We start from the raw sequence: 16,984 nt of genomic DNA on the forward strand, positions 1-16,984 counted from the left end.
GAACGGCAGGTGGCTCCACCATGCCCTGTCCATGAGCACTTTGTTGGGAGTTTTTTTTTTTTGCAGTTTTGGCTGGGGCTGGGTTTGAACCCGCCACCTCTGGCATATGGGGCCGGTGCCCTACTCCTTTGAGCCATAGGCACTGCCCTTTAAAATTTAATTTAAAAAAAATTTTTTTTTCAGTCTTCCTCTGTTGCCACAGGCTAGAGTGCTGTGGGGTCATCATGGCTCACAGCAAACTTTGAGCCCAGCTCAAACTCCTAGGCTCAAGGGATCCTCCTGCCTCGGCCTCCAGAGTAGCTGGGACTATAGGCAACTGCCAGAATGCCCGGCTAGTTTTTTCTATTTTTAGTAGAGACAGGGTCTCTTGCTTAGGCTGGCCTCAAACTTCTGGCCTCAAGAGATCCTCCCACTTTGGCCTCCAAAACTGCTGGGATCACAGGCTTAAGCCACCACACTCAGCCCGTAAGGGATATTTTTAGGGCAATCTTCATGACCTGGAAAAACAGTAGCTCTCTAACATCAAGACCACCTCCAACGACTCCCCATCTGCAATGAGGTCACAAAACCACTCCACACACTAGGCCTGCACATGGTGTGGAGTGTGCAAGGTTTGCTAGCAGCTGACTGAGCTGCCTGTGCTCCAGTTCCTCCTTTTTCCTTCCAACTCTGGGATCCTCATAGCACTCAACCAAGGGTGACAAAGCAAGAGTCTGTCTCAAAAAAAAAAAAAAAAAAAGGCTGGGCGTGGTGGCTCACACCTGTAATCCCTGCATTCTGGGAGGCCAAGGCAGATGGATCGCCTAAGCTCATGAGTTTGAGACCAGCCTGAACTAGAGTGAGATCCTGTCTCTAAGAGGAAAAAAAAAACCAAAAACAAAAAAACTGGCATTGTGCAGGCGCCTATATTCCCAGCTACTTGGAAGGCTGAGGCAAAAGAATCACTTGAGCTTAAGAGTCTGAGGCTGCTGGGAGCTATGATGCCATGGCATCTACCAGGGGCAACAAGATGAGACTCTGTCTTACAAGAAAAAAAAAAGACTGAACCACAAAGTCCATGTGGCCACAGGACCTGCCCAGGCAGAAACAGTGTGGGAGCTTCTGGGGAATGCAGACAGCAGAAGGAGGCACGCAGCTTCTTCTCTGGCACTGAAGTGATACCAAGACAGAAAATAGGAAAAGGGGATTTTATTTATTAAAGAAAAGTCATCTGTGAATTACTGCAGCTGAAGTGGTAAGTTTGACACTGACACTTTGCACTGAAACGTGCCTTTCTTCAAACACGTGGGCTCCACACGCAAACGCCAAAGGGTCAATTCAGGCAGTACTGTGCCAGCCGGAGGGGAGCTCCGCAGAGGAGGCTGCCCTTCTGCTTCCCAGCCTGAAGCCACCTCTGTAAAAGCCTGTCACATGCTCGAAGCGCGGCCTCACGCAATACAGCGCAGAAGGCTGTAAGCAGCGAGGGCAGGGAGCAAGGGTAGCGCTGGCTCCTCCTACAGCCCAGCCGGGCGCTGGGGGTGGTCTCCGGGCGAGGCACCCTCTCCCCATCTCCCGCTGCTCCTGAGGAGGCTGCAGCAGCTGGACAGCCGAGGGGACAGCACTGCCTATGTGCGGTTCAGTGTCTGGAAGATCCTAGAGATCTGTAGCATGACCGGCCCCGTTTCTGGATCATTCATCCACTGGGTGCTGTTCAGTGGGTTCTCCAGCATGTCCTCGAATGCTGCAGGAAGAGCAGAGCACAGCTGAGAGTGGCATCTGTGCCCCACACCTGCCCCAAGAACTAGCGTAACATCCCTTTGCAAGAGCTGCATGATGAAAAGGGGGGGGGGGGGCTTGAAGCAGCCAGGACCTCCAAGGACTGCTGCCAGCCCTCAGCCTGCAGTCCACCCACTGCACTGACCCCAGAACCCTATGGGTCTAAGATGGACAATGGGGGTCCCCCTGGCCCGCCTGAGCACCCCTGGCACACCCACCTAAAAGCTGTCTGGCCCCCATCCCCACTTCCAACACTATCCTGAGAAAAAAGGCCTTGCACAGAAATATAAGCTTGTAGACAGACTTACATACAAATGTTGTATAAATACATAAACTTATATTAAATGTTACAAATTTAGTATTAAATGAGAAACCTCTAACTTTCAATCATAAAAAAATTATTTTCTTTTAAAACTAATCATTAAAAATTTAATAGAGTATGTCTCGAAAGGAAAACTTTGATCTTCTGAATGGTTTTAAAAAATTGTTTTCCCAAAATAATTGGTGCTGGTGCTTTTAGCAAACAGCTCTGAGGTGCTGGCCAGAGTGAAGGTGTGTGCCCTCTGCAGGGTGCCACGCTGCTCCATCAGGACTAGACAGCTTCATGCCAGGCCTGGCTATTTCAGCACAGCTCATCAGCAAAAGTGGCACAAGCTCTCGGACTGAGCTGCAAGGTCACTGTGAACCTGAGGTGGCTCTGTCCACACAGCTACAACACCCTGGTGCTCTCCTGACTATAATCCTCTGAAACCCAGTTTCAACTCTCAGAAAGAGGCTGCAGTTAGACAAGCTGAAATCTGTGAGAAGACACTTCACAGCGAGGGCAGCCTCACAGATCCTGAGGACAGGAAGGGCTGCCACACCCGCAGCTGGACCCTGACTTCCTCCCAGCCAATAGTGCAGCACATGCCAGAGGATGAAAGAGTTGAACAAAAAGATGAAAACAAGTAATTAAATGTGAAAAGCCAAGCAGATGAATGTTTATCTGTAGAAGGGACTTTCTTCTGCACTTAACTTCTGTTTTTCAAAAAAATGCACGCAAGTAAATTTGCAACATGCAACAAGGGCTGTGCCCGCACCAGGTAACAAGCAGCCGGCGAAGCGCTAAGCTCACCTTCACTGCTGACAAGCAGACAGCGGACGCACAGGCAATATGCAAAAGAGATGCAGCTGGCCAGCACGGGAGCACACATTGAACCAATCAGGCCTTTGTCTACAAAAGGGAGGTGAGTGAGACTGTTCTGGGGAGATCTCAGGTGGTAACCTCAGAGAGCAAGCTCATAAGACATCAACAGTCTTAAAAGGTCCCCCGTTCTGTAAGCAGATCATGGGACTTGTCTTTACTTATCCTTAGGAAACGCGAGCTGCACCCAAATGAGCAGGTGCAAAAAAAGGCTTATTGCAGCGGTGAGTCCACAACACTTCCAGTGACCAGACCCCTGAGGTGGTACTACACAATGGCAGCACAGCTGCAGAGCCAACTCCTCTGCACCCACCACTCAAATCTCATTTTTAAAGTAGTAAGAGCAAGAGATATGGCATCAAACGTGATGTGAAGGTGAGAAGAATGCATGGTCTCACAGGATGACTGCAGCCCTGCCAGGCACACAGACACCCGGGAAGACATCAGAAGGAAACACTCTGATGGGAGGGAGAGAATTAGAGGTGACTTCTAGTCGCTTCTTCACTCTTTCCTTCATTTTCCAAAGATTCCATAATGGACACTGTATTTCTTCTAAAACCTCTTCAGAAATGTTTAAGTACAAGCTTGAGAGAAACACACAACTTTGAGGAGCCGCACAGCAGGTGAGTCTGAAGGGTCTGGAGATGACAGGTGGCTGCACAGAGGCTCTGGTCAGGGAGAGCGAGTCCTGCCCCGCAGAGCTCTGGGGAGCTGAGAGTCACATGCTTACTGCCCTCTTGGTGGCCAGGGTGCGGGGAATGTGAGTGCCCGCCCTGTGGCCAGTACCCTGCGCTCCACTGACTCAGCACCTGCAAACTGGGTGCTCACCCTGTCCAATCTGGTCAGAAATGGGAGAAAAGACCCACATGCAGATAAACTACAGGAAAAGGAGGACTTCCTTTACTGCTCAAACATATCTGTAAGAACACACTGTAGGTAGCGATCTAAATGGTAAAAAAGCAAAGGAAAATCCTGCAGAAAAGACTTGTGGCCAGACCCCAAGGCAGCATATTATTACCCAGGGTCTCCAAGTTGGGGGAGAGACATGCTCTCAGTGTGAGAGGGACCACTGAGAATAAAAATGAACTCAAACAGATACATGGGTACAAAGAGGAAAATTCCCTTCCAGGTAGACTCCAGACTGAAATAAGGAGACATTTTAAAACTTTCAGAAAAAGGCAGCGCCCGTGGCTCAGTGGGCAGGGTGCCAGCCACATGCACCAAGGATAGGGATTCAAACCTGGCCTGGGCCTGCTAAACGACGACAACTGCAACAACAACAAAACAAAAAAGCTGGGCATTGTGGTGGGCGCTTGTAGTCCCAGCTACTTGGGAGGATGAGGCAAGAGAATCACTTGAGCCCAAGAGTCTGAGGTTGCTGTGAGCTGTGACACCCCAGCACTCTACCCAAGGTGACAACTTGAGGCTCTGTCTCAAAAAAAAAAAAAAGAAAGAAAGAAAGAAAAAAAGAAAAAAAATTTTAGAAAAAAATTAAAATGTCTCACTGACCTTGGGATAAGGTGGTTTTCTTTTTAAGGTTCAGAGCATAAAAGAAAAGAGATATACAAAGCACATCAAAACAAACTTTTGCTGATCAACACAAGTAAGAAGCCAGAAAACACACAACATTTGCAATCCAAATAGTAAAGGGCCAGTGTCCAGAATATGAGGGACTTTCTGAATGAATAAGGAAAATAATCCAGCAGAAAAACAGGCCTAAAGCTGAGCAGGAGGCCTCACAGCTGAGGCCTGGGAGGGGCAGATAAGCTCCCTAGTGGAGCTTAGCTCTGCTATTGGGGACAGCAGCCATAGAGCTGAGACACCTCCCTGCCAGCTGAGGCAGCAGAGTCCCTTCCCTGACTTCTGGGGAGAAACAAGGGCCCTGTGAGCCTAGCCCCAAGTATTCAGCTTAGAGAAACCCTCCCCCAGCGCACTGGGGCACAGGGACAAGCGTGCTCAGAACAGCACCACTCGCCACAACCCCAGCCGCCACCAGAGAGCAGTCAGGGATCAGCCGTGGTACACTAAGTTATATACTTGACAAAACAAAACAAAAGAACTCACAGGCCCAGAAGCCTACCCAAATGTGGTTCTATTTACATAAAGCCAGGGACAAGTGACAGCTTGTCAGGGCACACAGAAACCTGGCAAAATTCTGGAGGAAAGCAAAGGGACGGTTAGTCCTCAGGACAGCGCTGTTCTAGAGGGAGAAAGGGTGATCAGTCCCAGAAGGACAGAAACACTCTCCATTTTAAGATGAATAGTAGATACATGGCTATTGGGGTTAACATTAGCCCTTTTTTCTAAGAGACAGTCTCACTCTGTCTGTCGCCCAGGCTGGAGGGCAGTGGTGAGATCACAGCTCACTGCAGCCTTGAACTCCTGGGCTCCAGCCATCCTCCTGCCTTGGCCTCCTGGGTAACTGAGACTACAGATGTGCACTATTGTGCCCAGTTTGCTTTTCTTACTCTTTGAAGTTACAAATATTATAGACGCTTTGCATATACATATCTCACAATAAATACAATTACTGAAAAGACCCCTCACAAATAAGAGCAAAGCCTCACACCCTGCCTGTGCTCACATTAGTTTAAGGGTGGCTGGGAGCCACCCTCCTGGACCTGTTTTCCAGAGCTTGTATCCAGCTGTTCATGCAGGAGACAGTCAGAAGAACCTGACTCTCCGGTCCTTTGGAGACCTTGGCAGAAGCCACAGCTGCCTACCTGCAGGGCAGGGAGCACCACCTCTGCACAGCGGTTCCCAGCACAGCTTCTATGACACCAGCCCACACTCCCACCTGAGTGCCACAGTGAAGTGCACATACCTAGGAGTGTTTTAGGGTTGGTCAGACCCAGCTGCACCACGGGGTTATCCAGGATGGCCTGGAAGAGAGGGCTGTCGGGGTCAATGCCCTTGTCCAGCTCCTCAGGCGAGGGCTTCCGGTCCCCCAGCAGCCACTCGCACTGCAAAGCAAGCACATCAGGGCTGCCATTAGTTCCTTCTCAGCACACCATCACATCAGACGCTGCAGCTGGCCCCTTCTGTGAGCCCCTGGCAAGTCCCCAAGGTGCTCAAACTGCAAGAGACTTTATTATCTAAACAAACCTGGCCTAAGGCACATCAGGCTGGAGAAAAACACCCCCAACTGGGCTTCTGCAGACACCAATGCCGCAGGGCAACCTGGCCACTGCCGCTCCCCAGGCCACACCACAGACCAGCAGGGCCTTCCCAGAAGTGTCAGAAGGGTAATTAACAAGTGCACCCAACACCTGGCTTTGTTCCAGGGAGGACACCAGCATGACTGAGCTCCAGTTACAGCCAGCCTACTGCCTGGAGCGTCTGAATGCAGACACAGCATCCAGCTTGGTAGCCAAAGCCTTCGACCCTCTGAACAAGTGGAGGGCATTGCTGCCCCCTTGGATCTTCTCCCTGGGTAGACTTCTGTGAGTAGCTGGCATGTGTTTACAGAAAGGGAATCTACCTTAGAGTCCGTCTAATAAAATAAATTAATAAGTCATACCCTCACCATACAATATGTACAAGTAAGTACTATTTTTAGCAAGGCAAAGCCCAGAATTTTCTCAGTGTTTTCAAACATTATGGTACTGGGCGCAACTATCTCACTGTTCCACTTAGAGAGCAATGTGAGTCCATGTGAAAGTGGCCAGACACAGCCTCAGAGCACGTGGCCCTCAGGAGATAGACAGCACCAGAGCCCCGCCCGCCTGCTACTCACAGCTGCGTTCTGCTGGTTGTTGTTCACACGGAGGGCGTCCAGTACTTCCTTCTCGTCAAATCCCATCTCCATTAGGGAAGCCACAGCCTAGGCGAGAATTGAACCGCTGGTTAAAGGCCACCCATGGAAGGTGCAGTGCCAGGGCCACATGTGGAGCACTTTTCATTAACATCTTAGCAGAAGAGATTTTCATCTAAGTTCTCTTTCCTCACAGCTTTATGGAAACATTTCTGGCTCGGTGCCTGTGGCTCAAGTGGCTAAGGCGCCAGCCACATACACCTAAGGCGGTGGGTTCGAATCCAGCCTGGGCCTGCCAAACAACGACAGCTGCAACCAAAAAATAGCCAGCCGTTGTGGCAGGCGCCTGTGGTCCCAGCTACTTGGAAGGCTGAGGCAGGAGACTTGCTTGAGCCCAGGAGTTGGAGGTTGCTGTGAGCTGTGATGCCACAGCACTCTACCCAGGGGGACAGCTTGAGGCTCTGTCTCAAAAAAAAAAAAAAAAAAAAAAACATTTCTTACTTGTTAACATTCTAAAGCTAATGGGTACAAGGATGTGACTGTGCTCAGCAGACCAGGCTCGTCTGTGGGGGAAACACAGGCTGGGGAGGGGAGGAGACCCTTTTGGTTTTGTGCTGATGACTGGGTGGATAAAACTGCACATAAGATTAACCAAGAGGGCCCTGCTACCCAAGAGTAAGTGACATCAAAGGTCACATCGGTAAATCTGATTTAAATGAAGACAAAAATGTCTTGGTAATTTGTGAAGAAGGGAGGTTTTATTCAAACTTTATCTTAGAAAAAAGAAACTAAAATTTTTAAACTTCTAACATTGACAAAACTTGAGGTATAGTTCAAGAATACACTAATTCTCAGAGCAATGACCCACTCTTCAGTGTGCTGGGGGAAGGGTATACGTTTTCAGGACAAAGTCATATAACAAGATAATACAGCCTTGACTTTACACTGGAATTTTATAACAATGTTTAAAAAGGTCATTTCTGGCTTGGCGCCTATGGCTCAAGCGGCTAAGGCACCAGCCACATACACCTGAGCTGGCAGGTTGGAATCTAGGCTGGGCCTGCCAAACAACAAAGATGGCTGCAACCAAAAAAATAGCCAGGCGTTGTGGCAGGGGCCTGCGGTCCCAGCTACTTGGGAGGCTGAGGCAGTAGACTCCCTTGAGCCTAGAAGTTGGAGGTTGCTGTGAGCTGTGATGCCATTGCACTCTACTCAGGGGGCAGCTTGAGGCTCTGTCTCAAAAAAAAAACAAAAAAACAGAGTTTCATCAATTTTTAAAGGCCTTTCCTAATCCTTCAAAGGTCAAATCCTGTCCCTGGAATTAGGAACACTCTCCCCCTTCCTCAGTTCTCTGGCCGCAGTCAGCCCATCTAACCTCAGACCCACACAGCCCTCCACGCCTCTTGTCAACGTCACAAAACACAGCTCTGCAGACATGTGCTTTCCCAGGCACCCAGTCAGGATGGGCCACAGGGGTTTCAGAGAGAACCCCATGGAAGAGCTCCCAGGTGGCAGGCAGGAAGCTGCTGAGTTCACAGTCTATCTCACTTGCCTTCCTGGGCTGAGTCCCAACCCCAGGGCCTCTGACATTAAATGCTGGGAGAAGGACCCCCACATGACATAGCCAGGAATCCATTGCCAAATCCAGGGACAGGATGGCCTTTACTGTTAGCTCAGAGAAAATCATTCTCTGCCATCATGTCTACTCAGCCCAGGAAATGATGCCCTAGTACTCCCCAGGTGACACTCTGACGGCCCCCGCTCCTCCCCGCCTGTGAGAGGAGAAAAGGAAAGACTTTCTCATGGCACTAGCAGGCAGGGAGGGCCCCCTGCACCTCCTGAGCACAGCTGGGGGTGGGGCTCAGCAGAAAGCCGGACGTGGTGGCTTCCTGGGAATGTAGTAGCATCTTTACCTCTGCCAGCTGCCTGTTCCACAACTGCCAAGGAATCACAGGCAGGAGAAGGGTGACACACCAGCCCCTCAACCCCTGACAACTTTACACAACTGTCACCCAAGAAGACATCCTATGAAACTGTGTGCCCCAGAGAAGACAGGAAGGACAGCAGCAGTGGGGGAGTGTCCTAGGAGAACAAGTAGGAATGAACACCTGGGTTGAATACACATAAGGAGAGACAGCAAAGAGAGGCACAAGCTAACAAGCCCCAGCCACAGGGACCCAGGCAGGAGAGTGTGAAGTCTGGCCACTGGGCAGCTGCCTTCCCTGACAGGCTCCCTGGAAGGTGAAGGCAACAAGACAAGCTCCTGGTAAACTCAGAAACGCAGTGTTAAATAAAGCAAAAATATTTTTAAACATACAGCTAAGCTCACAATCAGAAAGGGATGAAAACAAAGGATGCCAGAAAACCAGCCCTGGGAGGCAGGGGGCATCCTCAGAGCCTGGGAGGGAGGGGGCATCCTCAGAGCCTGGGAGGGCAGGGGGCATCCTCAGAGCCTGGGAGGGCAGGGGGCATCCTCAGAACCTGGGAGGCAGGGGGCATCCTCAGAGCCTGGGGAGCTGATGTCCACATACAGGGAGTGGATATGGGCTATGCCAGGTACAGAGTGGGGAATGGAACCCTGCTCACACATCAGGATCCTGGAAAGACAAGAAGATGCAGGGCCCTGTGCAGGGAAGGCCCAGCTGTGGGCTGTGGAACTGCACTCAGGGAAGGGGAGTCCCACCAGGAAAGCTGAGATAAAAGCTGCCTCTGGCTGGTGGTTCTGGTCAGTCCTGGTAGAACCAAACTCAGAATGATCCCAGGAGGACTCTGTGACCAGGCCACATGGAATTCCCACAGCAAACAAGAGGCTGCATAGGGAGGTCGTGAGGAGAAACCACGCAGCCCTGGGAGTCACTGCCCCACCCAAGTCCAGAGGGGCTGTGCCAATAGGGGGCAGCTCATAGACACCTGCAATGTGAGCAGGAACTAGAAAGCTGTGAGTTTTTTCAAAAGATGACAGGCATGTTGATGAACTACTGGTTGGAAATCTGGGCCCCTGGATTCAAGAGTGAGTATCTTACAGGTGAACTCTGATATTCAAGCCTCCCAACTTTTCTGCAAACTTCCCAGTTTTACTCTCTCCGGGGAGAGTCAGAGACATGGCACTGGCTTCCTCTACACAAGGCAACACATACCCGAGCATCAGCCCGAAATTCCCTTTTCCTCCGAATCTTCTTGAAGATCTCCGTTAATTCATCCCTGGCCTCCTCGTCGTCTGCGCTGGTTCCAGCAGGAGCCTCAGAGGCACCTGCTGTGGCCCCCTCAGCTGGGGGAGAGGCCTGGCCAGGCAGGGGTGCATCTATGGTGGGGTCTTCGGCGTGCTCAATCAGCCACTCCATGGCTTGGGGCACTGACATGCTGAAAGGAGCAGGAGACTCTCCAACATGCCCAGGTGACCTGACCAGGGCCTCTATTTCCTGTACACTCCCCCAAAGGCTTTTCTATTTTAGTGACTTCTCTAGCATCAGGCTAATGATTCCTTACGATGGGAATCTAAATACAGGTATAGGCTGGGCATGGCAGCTCTGGCCTATAATCCCAGCACTCTGGGAGGTGGGTGGATCGCCTGAGCAAGAGTGAGAACCCATCTCTACTAAAAACAGAAAAAAAAAGCCAGGCGTTACAAGCAGGTGGCTATAGTCCCAGGTACTGGGGAGGCTAAGGCAGAAGGATTGTTCAAGCCTGAGAGTTTAAGGTTGCTGTGAGCTATGACCCACAACACTCTACCCAGGGCACAAAGTTAAGAATCTGTCTCATAAAAACCCCAAAAGCCCCCTAAACGACAACTGTTCAGAATCAACGACACTATTATGAACAGGCTTCAGGTTCTGTTCTCATAAAACCATAGCCCAGAGAGAATTCACTAGATGATTATTACGTCACCCCTCCCCCAACACATGACACACTTTTGAGGCACATATATAAGGCACCTCTTTAAAAATTCACACATTGGCTCAGTGCCTGTAGCTAAGGCGTCAGCCATATACACCACAGCTGGCAGGTTCGAATCCAGTCCAGGCCTGCCAAAAGAACAATGACAACTACAACTAAAAATTAAAAAAAAAAAAAAAATAGCTGGGCGTTGTGGCAGGCGCCTATAGTCCCAGCTACTTGGGAGGCTGAGGCAAGAGAATCACTTAAGCCCAGGAGTTGGAAGTTGCTGTGAGCTGTGATGTCACAGCACTCTACCCAGGGCGACAGCTTGAGGCTCTGTCTCAAAATAAATAAATAAATATAAAAACTCACATATATTAGAAATGATTCAGTCAAACAAAGTGTTTGGGATAACAGATGTCACCCCCAGGGGAGCCCTACAAGCCTCAACCCCAGTGTCCCTGGCAGGGAGTGTGGCCCACATACTGGCTCAGCCGCAGGGCCTTGGTGGCTCTTGTCTCAGGAAAGCCCATCTCCGTGAGCTGCCGCAGAGCAGCCTCATCTACACGCTCTTCCTCGTCCTCATCCAGCATAGCTGTGGGCGAGACACCAGACGTGAGTTTAGCTTCCCTTAGTGCCAAACACTCTCAGCAGCTTTCTGAAACCACAGGATATCTGAGAAGCAACCAGCACTCTCATGCACACACACGGGGAAGGATGCACACACAGGCCACTAGCCCACACCAACTGCACATGGAAAATGCACGGTGCTGAATTTTCCAGTTTCAACACCGAGGGCTATAAAAACATTCTCTGAGGCAGCAGGCAAACCGCTGCATGTGAAAGTAGAATCATGTGATCACTTGGGGGTTTGCACGTACCGTTCGCCTTCTTAAACAATTCCACTGCATCTGGGTTCAGTGCTAACAACTTCTGCGCCACCTTGATGAGAGACACCAATATCTTTCGGAGTTCTGTCTGGAACTGCAGTGAAAAAGTAGAGATCGTTTCTCTAAATTGTCCAACAAACCTACTTGGATATACAACCCCATTCCCCTGTCCTAGAACTCTAAACCTGTGAGAATCAGAATGACAATGCTTTCATTCAAGAGAGTGGACAGAAGCTGAGGAGGAAGAGGGGTGGGGTTAGCAGGAGGCCCCACAGCCAGCGGGACTGAGGGTGCCCTTGTGCCTGCACAGACAGGCCATGAGCAGGGCCTCTCAGCCAGCAACACAGCAACACCCAGTGACAGTCACTCAGTGATGGTATGACACTCAGTCCCACAGCCAAGGAGGAAACTGGCTTCTGAACTCCTCGGACTCACTGAAGAAAGCGGATGGACGTGCCGAGAGGCCCAGCCCCAGCACTGCCTGCTACCTGGCAGGAGTGTCAACAGCACCAACCTTGGCCAGTCTTCTTGGTGGAAAGTAGGAGTGGGTGGGACCTGGTCAGAGACCCTCTCTAGCACCTGGTTACAGGGCCTAGAGGTTGGGGGTCAGCTGTCTCCTCCCTCACAAACCTCAGCCTTCCTGTGAGACACCACACTGGGGCACACCTCTGAGCTGGACACACAGGGGGATGCATATGTGGCCACCTTGGAAGAGCTACAAAGTGCTGGTTAGTAGGCAGCTCTCTGGAAGTCTCCAAAAGAGTTCTCCTAAAACAAGCCATGGCTCACAACAGTGCTCTTAGATTGGACAGGTGTCAGACACCGTTGAAGGCTGGGCCCCATCTTGCTGGGCACAGCCTGTGTCCTACACGCTGGGTTAGTTCACATGAGCACTGCAAATGCTTTTAACTCAGAAATTTCCAGCTCAGTGCCTGTGGCTCAAATGGCTAAGGTGCCAGCCACATACACCTAAGGTGGTGGGTTAGAATCCAGCCCGGGCCCACCAAAACGACAATGACAGCTGTAACCAAAAAAATAGCCAGGCGTTGTGACGGGCACCTGTGGTCCCAGCTACTTGGGAGGCTGAGGCAGGAGACTCGCTTGAGCCCAGGAGTTGGAGGTTGCTGTGAGCTAGGATGCCATAGCACTCTACCCAGGGGTACAGCTTAAGGCTCTGTCTCCCAAAAAAAAAAAAAAAGAAAGAAATTTCCAACACAAAACATATGAGAGTTCAGATTTCTATCTACAATTTTTTGCCAAATTCAGGACCAAATTCTTTTTTTTTTTTTTATAGAGACAGAGTCTCACTTTATCACCCTCGGTAGAATGCCATGGCGTCATAGCTCACAGCAACCTCCAACTCCTGGACTTGGCGATTCTCCTGCCTCAGCCTCACGAGTAGCTGAGACTACAGGCGCCACCACAATGCCTGGCTATTTTTTTGTTGCAGGTTGGCCAGGCAGGGTTTGAACCTGCCACCCTTAGTATATGGAGCCATCGCCCTACCCACTTAGCCACAGGCGCCGCCCTCAGGGCCAATTCTAAACATTTCCCCAATGCTATCTATCCCTTCAATCCTGCCCTCAGGTGTCTTCTGAATTTCTTACTTTGAAATAATTTCAGATTTACAGAAAAGTTGCAAAAATAGTAGAATTCTAGTATATCCTTTATCAACTTCCAAATACTGAGTAAGCATCTCCTCTTGAGGTTCCCACCCACTGCAACCAACACACGGTCCCCAATCTGGGCCGACACTCACATCTCTCATGTTGGTCTGGACCACGGCCCGGTCCATGTTGTAGGAGGGCAGGTTGGCTGTTGCTCGGAAGATAGCATCTCTATCTGGAGCTTTCTGGTCTTGTTTTTTCTACACAGAGAAGTGATGAGAAAGTCAGAAATGAACATAAGTGCAGTAAGAGGCGAAATCACGCGAACTGAGTATGGAGCTCTAGCCAGGGAGAGAACCCACATCCTCCAGGAACAAACACTGTGACATCCTTGACCAGCTGCAGGGGATGGCTTCAAGAGCATTTTCCGCAAGGCCTCAGGGACAGAAGAGTGGGTGTGACGCTCGGGATACAGTGTGGCTGCAAAGGAGAGAACAGACCGCACAGGGAAGCCACAGGTCAGAAATGCGGGGTCCCTCCTCCTCCTGGAATTCCCCAACACAGTAGAAAAGGAATAAAGACAATACAAATTCCCAAGGACAAACAGGATGGGAGAGGAAAACAAAACTAGAAGTGACAACATATTTTTTTTTTTAGAGGCAGAGTCTCACCTTGTTGCCCTCAGTAGAGTGCTGTGGCATCACAGCTAGCAGCAACCTCCAGCTCTTGGGGTTAGGAGATTCTCTTGCCTCAGCCTCCAGAGCAGCTGGGACTACAGGCACCCGCCACAACCCCAGCTATCTCTCTTTTTTTTTAGAGACAGAGTCTCATTCTGTTGGTATAGTGCTGTGGCATCACAGCTCACAGCAACCTCCAGCTATTGGGCTTAGGTGATTCTCTGTCTCAGCCTCTCGAGTAGCTGGGACTACAGGCACCTGCCACAATACCTGGCTATTTTTTGTTGTTGTTGCAGTTTGGCCGGGGTGGGGTTTGAACCCGCCACCCTCAGTATATGGAGCCGACACCCTACTCACTGAGCCACAGGCACCTCCCGATAACACATTTTTAGAAGATGGAGAGTAGTTGAAGGGATCAGCAGAGCTGCAGAGGCTCAAACCAAGAGCTGGCAGAAGAACAGACAGTGGCCAAAGGCAAGGCCACTCCACCCTCCCCAGAACCGCAGAGGACTCAGAGACATCAGGAGACATGGCAAGGATGCCAGCCCTGGGAGCCAAAGTGGCACTCCTGCCCACCCCGCACGGCCAGCAGTCACCTAGAGGACCAAGCCTGAGACCCCCCAGGACCCCCCAGTCATGACTCCAGACCCTGCACTACTCCGTGGCAGACACAGCTAAAGGTGGAAGGGGCACGATGGCCGAGTCTCTGTGCTCTGGTGCAGCCACCAGCTGGCCCAACCACTCGAGAGCAGCTAACAGGCTCCAAGGTCTCTTAAAGGCAACAGACAGTGGTTGGCTATTTGAGGAAAGCTTCCAAAACAAAAGACAAAAACTAAAGTAAGAACAGGAAAAATAAAAAGAAACAAATGGAAGTGACAGTGAGGGAAGAGGAAAGTACTTAAAACCCAGGAACCTGGCCCCACACCCAGACAAAAGCGCTCCAGCTGCAGTCAAGAACAGACTAGAAAGTTTTATATTATAACCAGAAACAAAAGACTGTAGGGCCAGGTGCCGTGGCTCACGCCTGTAATTCTATATTCCGGGAGGCCGAGGCAGGTGGATTGCTTGAGCTCAGGAGTTTCAGACAAGCCTTGGCAACAGCAAGATCTCTTCTCTACAAAAGATAAAAAAATTAGCCAGGCACAGTGGCAGGGAGACTGAGGCAGGAGGATCTCTTGAGCCCAGGAGTTTGAGGTTGCTAGGAGCTATGGCACCATGGCACTCTATCTAGGGCAACAAAGTGAGACTCTGTCTCAAAAAAAAAAAAATACATTTCCCAGAACTCAAGTATGTGACTGTTCAGACTGAACACGCTGGGCACAGCGAGGGAAAGGACGTCCTCGGAGGCACCATTAAGTCCACACAGGGAGATGGAGAAAGGCTCCAGACAGAGTGGTGGGGAGGAAAGGCGGATCCCGCAGAGAGGAACATCGGAGCTGACCACAGTGCCCAGCACATTCAGTCCTGCCCACTGTTGCTGACATGGAAGCCAGGCCTCAGGACAGACCTCCCCTCCCAGGTGCTAGAGGAAGCCTAGCTCCAGCAGGCCCCAGGAACAAGTCAGGAGGAACCAGACACTGGTGTCTGTAAAAGGGAGAATCAGAGACAGCACAGCTCCCTGCACCAGGAGTTGTTCTTGCCAGATCACAGGGCAAGAGCAGGACAGACTCCACCTTGGGGTCAGGTCACATGGCACAGCTAATTCTGGGGAAAGGTTGTGCCCTGGTGGGCCTGACTTTGTCAGGGAACACTGAGAAAGCGCAGGGCCCCTCTGGTGGGAAATGCTGTTGCTGGCTCCAAAGATGAAGAAGCTGTGTGGCAAGGAAGAGGGATCATGTCCAGGGGCTGAGCAGAGCCCCCAGATGACCAAGGACAAGAAAGAGGGAGTTCGGCCCTGTGACAGTAGGAACTGGATTCTGCCAACTCCCTGGACAGCTAGAACCAAATTCTCTCTTGGGGTCTCCACAAAGGAGTACAACCTCAACACCCCAATTTCAACTTGAGACCCTAAGCAAAGAAACCAGCTGAGCCCAGTCAGACTTTCAACTGGCAACACTGAGCACTTGAGTCTGTGGCAAGGTTAGGAGTCAAGAGAAATCTTAAATAGAACTAGAAAGTTCTCACACAGGAGAGAGACAGGAGAATGCAGCCCAAGCGAAAGGAAGGCAGCGATTCAGACAGACACAGGGCTGAGGGAGACGAGGGATAATGCCAAGAAAAAAGGGGAGCTGGCAGACGGCCTGATATATGTGACCACATTTTCAGAGGGCTTATCAATTCTGTTGAAGAATACAAAAAAATTAGTGATAAGTATGTTAAAAAACCAAGCAAACAGAATGACAAGGCATTTGTTAACTTCAGGAAAAACAGTTGTATACAAGAGTAGGTAATCTTAACATACTTTGCTCATGGCAGAAAATAACACAAAGAGAAGTAATGAAAACTCTAGGATTTCCTCCAACCAATATTATGATCTAACACACAGGGAGGCAACCAGGAGGGAAGGCTGGAGGAGGGCCCTGTCCTCTTCATTAAGAAACCAACAGGAGCTCGGCGCCGTAGTTCAGTGTTACAGCGCCAGCCACATACACTGGGGCTGTGGGTTTGAACCCAGCCCAGGCCTGCTAAACGACGACAACTGCAACAATAACAACAAAAAAATAGCCGGGCCTTGGGGTGGGCATGTGTAGTCCCAGCTACTTGGGAGGGTGAGGCAAAAGAATCGCTTAAGCCCAAGAGTTTGAGGTTGCTGTGAGCTGTGACGCCACAGCACTCTACCAAGGGTGACATAATGAGACTCTGTCTCAAAAAAAAAGAAACCAACAGTCTGAACTTGATCTTTCCAGAAGCAGCAATACAAGTTGAAACACATTCTTCTTAGTAAAGTATCACAAGAATGGAAAAGCAAGTATCCAATGTTCTCACTACTAATATGAAGCCAGTAGACAAACTAATACCCACTCAAGAGAAAAACTCAATTCAAGCTGGGGGTGGGGGGCTGGTAAGCTCCCACCTACTGGGCACAATGTAAGGGTACACGGCACACCTCCTGGGTGTGGGACACAGCTATAACAGGACTTTACCTAACAACTGCAAACGTTGTAACCTAATCATTTGTACCCTCTTATGAATCTGAAATTAAAAAAAAGAAAAGAAACAGGGCTCGGCGCCTATAGCTCAACCGGCTAAGGCGCCAGCCATGTACACCTAAGGTGGCGGGTTCGAATCCCCAGCCCGGACCC

At 50.4% G+C, this 16,984-nt stretch overlaps 1 protein-coding gene across 2 annotated transcripts in view; it reads right to left on the reverse strand.

The window, feature by feature from the left end:
- Positions 1-1,173: 1,173 nt before the first annotated feature.
- The window catches only part of UBAC1 (UBA domain containing 1), a 23,469-nt gene continuing 7,658 nt past the window's right edge, over positions 1,174-16,984 (reverse strand). For both annotated transcript variants that reach the window (XM_003794837.3, XM_023516190.1), the window contains exons 4-10: positions 13,218-13,325; positions 11,450-11,552; positions 11,055-11,163; positions 9,830-10,052; positions 6,675-6,761; positions 5,763-5,901; positions 1,174-1,720 (exon numbers count right to left, since the gene is read on the reverse strand). In XM_003794837.3, coding sequence (XP_003794885.1) covers positions 1,605-1,720; positions 5,763-5,901; positions 6,675-6,761; positions 9,830-10,052; positions 11,055-11,163; positions 11,450-11,552; positions 13,218-13,325 — 885 coding nt within the window. In that variant the 3' untranslated portion in view covers positions 1,174-1,604. The remainder of the gene's footprint in view (positions 1,721-5,762; positions 5,902-6,674; positions 6,762-9,829; positions 10,053-11,054; positions 11,164-11,449; positions 11,553-13,217; positions 13,326-16,984) is intronic.

Source organism: Otolemur garnettii, unplaced genomic scaffold (assembly GCF_000181295.1).
Source record: "Otolemur garnettii isolate 467f Iridium unplaced genomic scaffold, OtoGar3 scaffold00087, whole genome shotgun sequence".
NCBI classification, from domain to species: domain Eukaryota; kingdom Metazoa; phylum Chordata; class Mammalia; order Primates; family Galagidae; genus Otolemur; species Otolemur garnettii.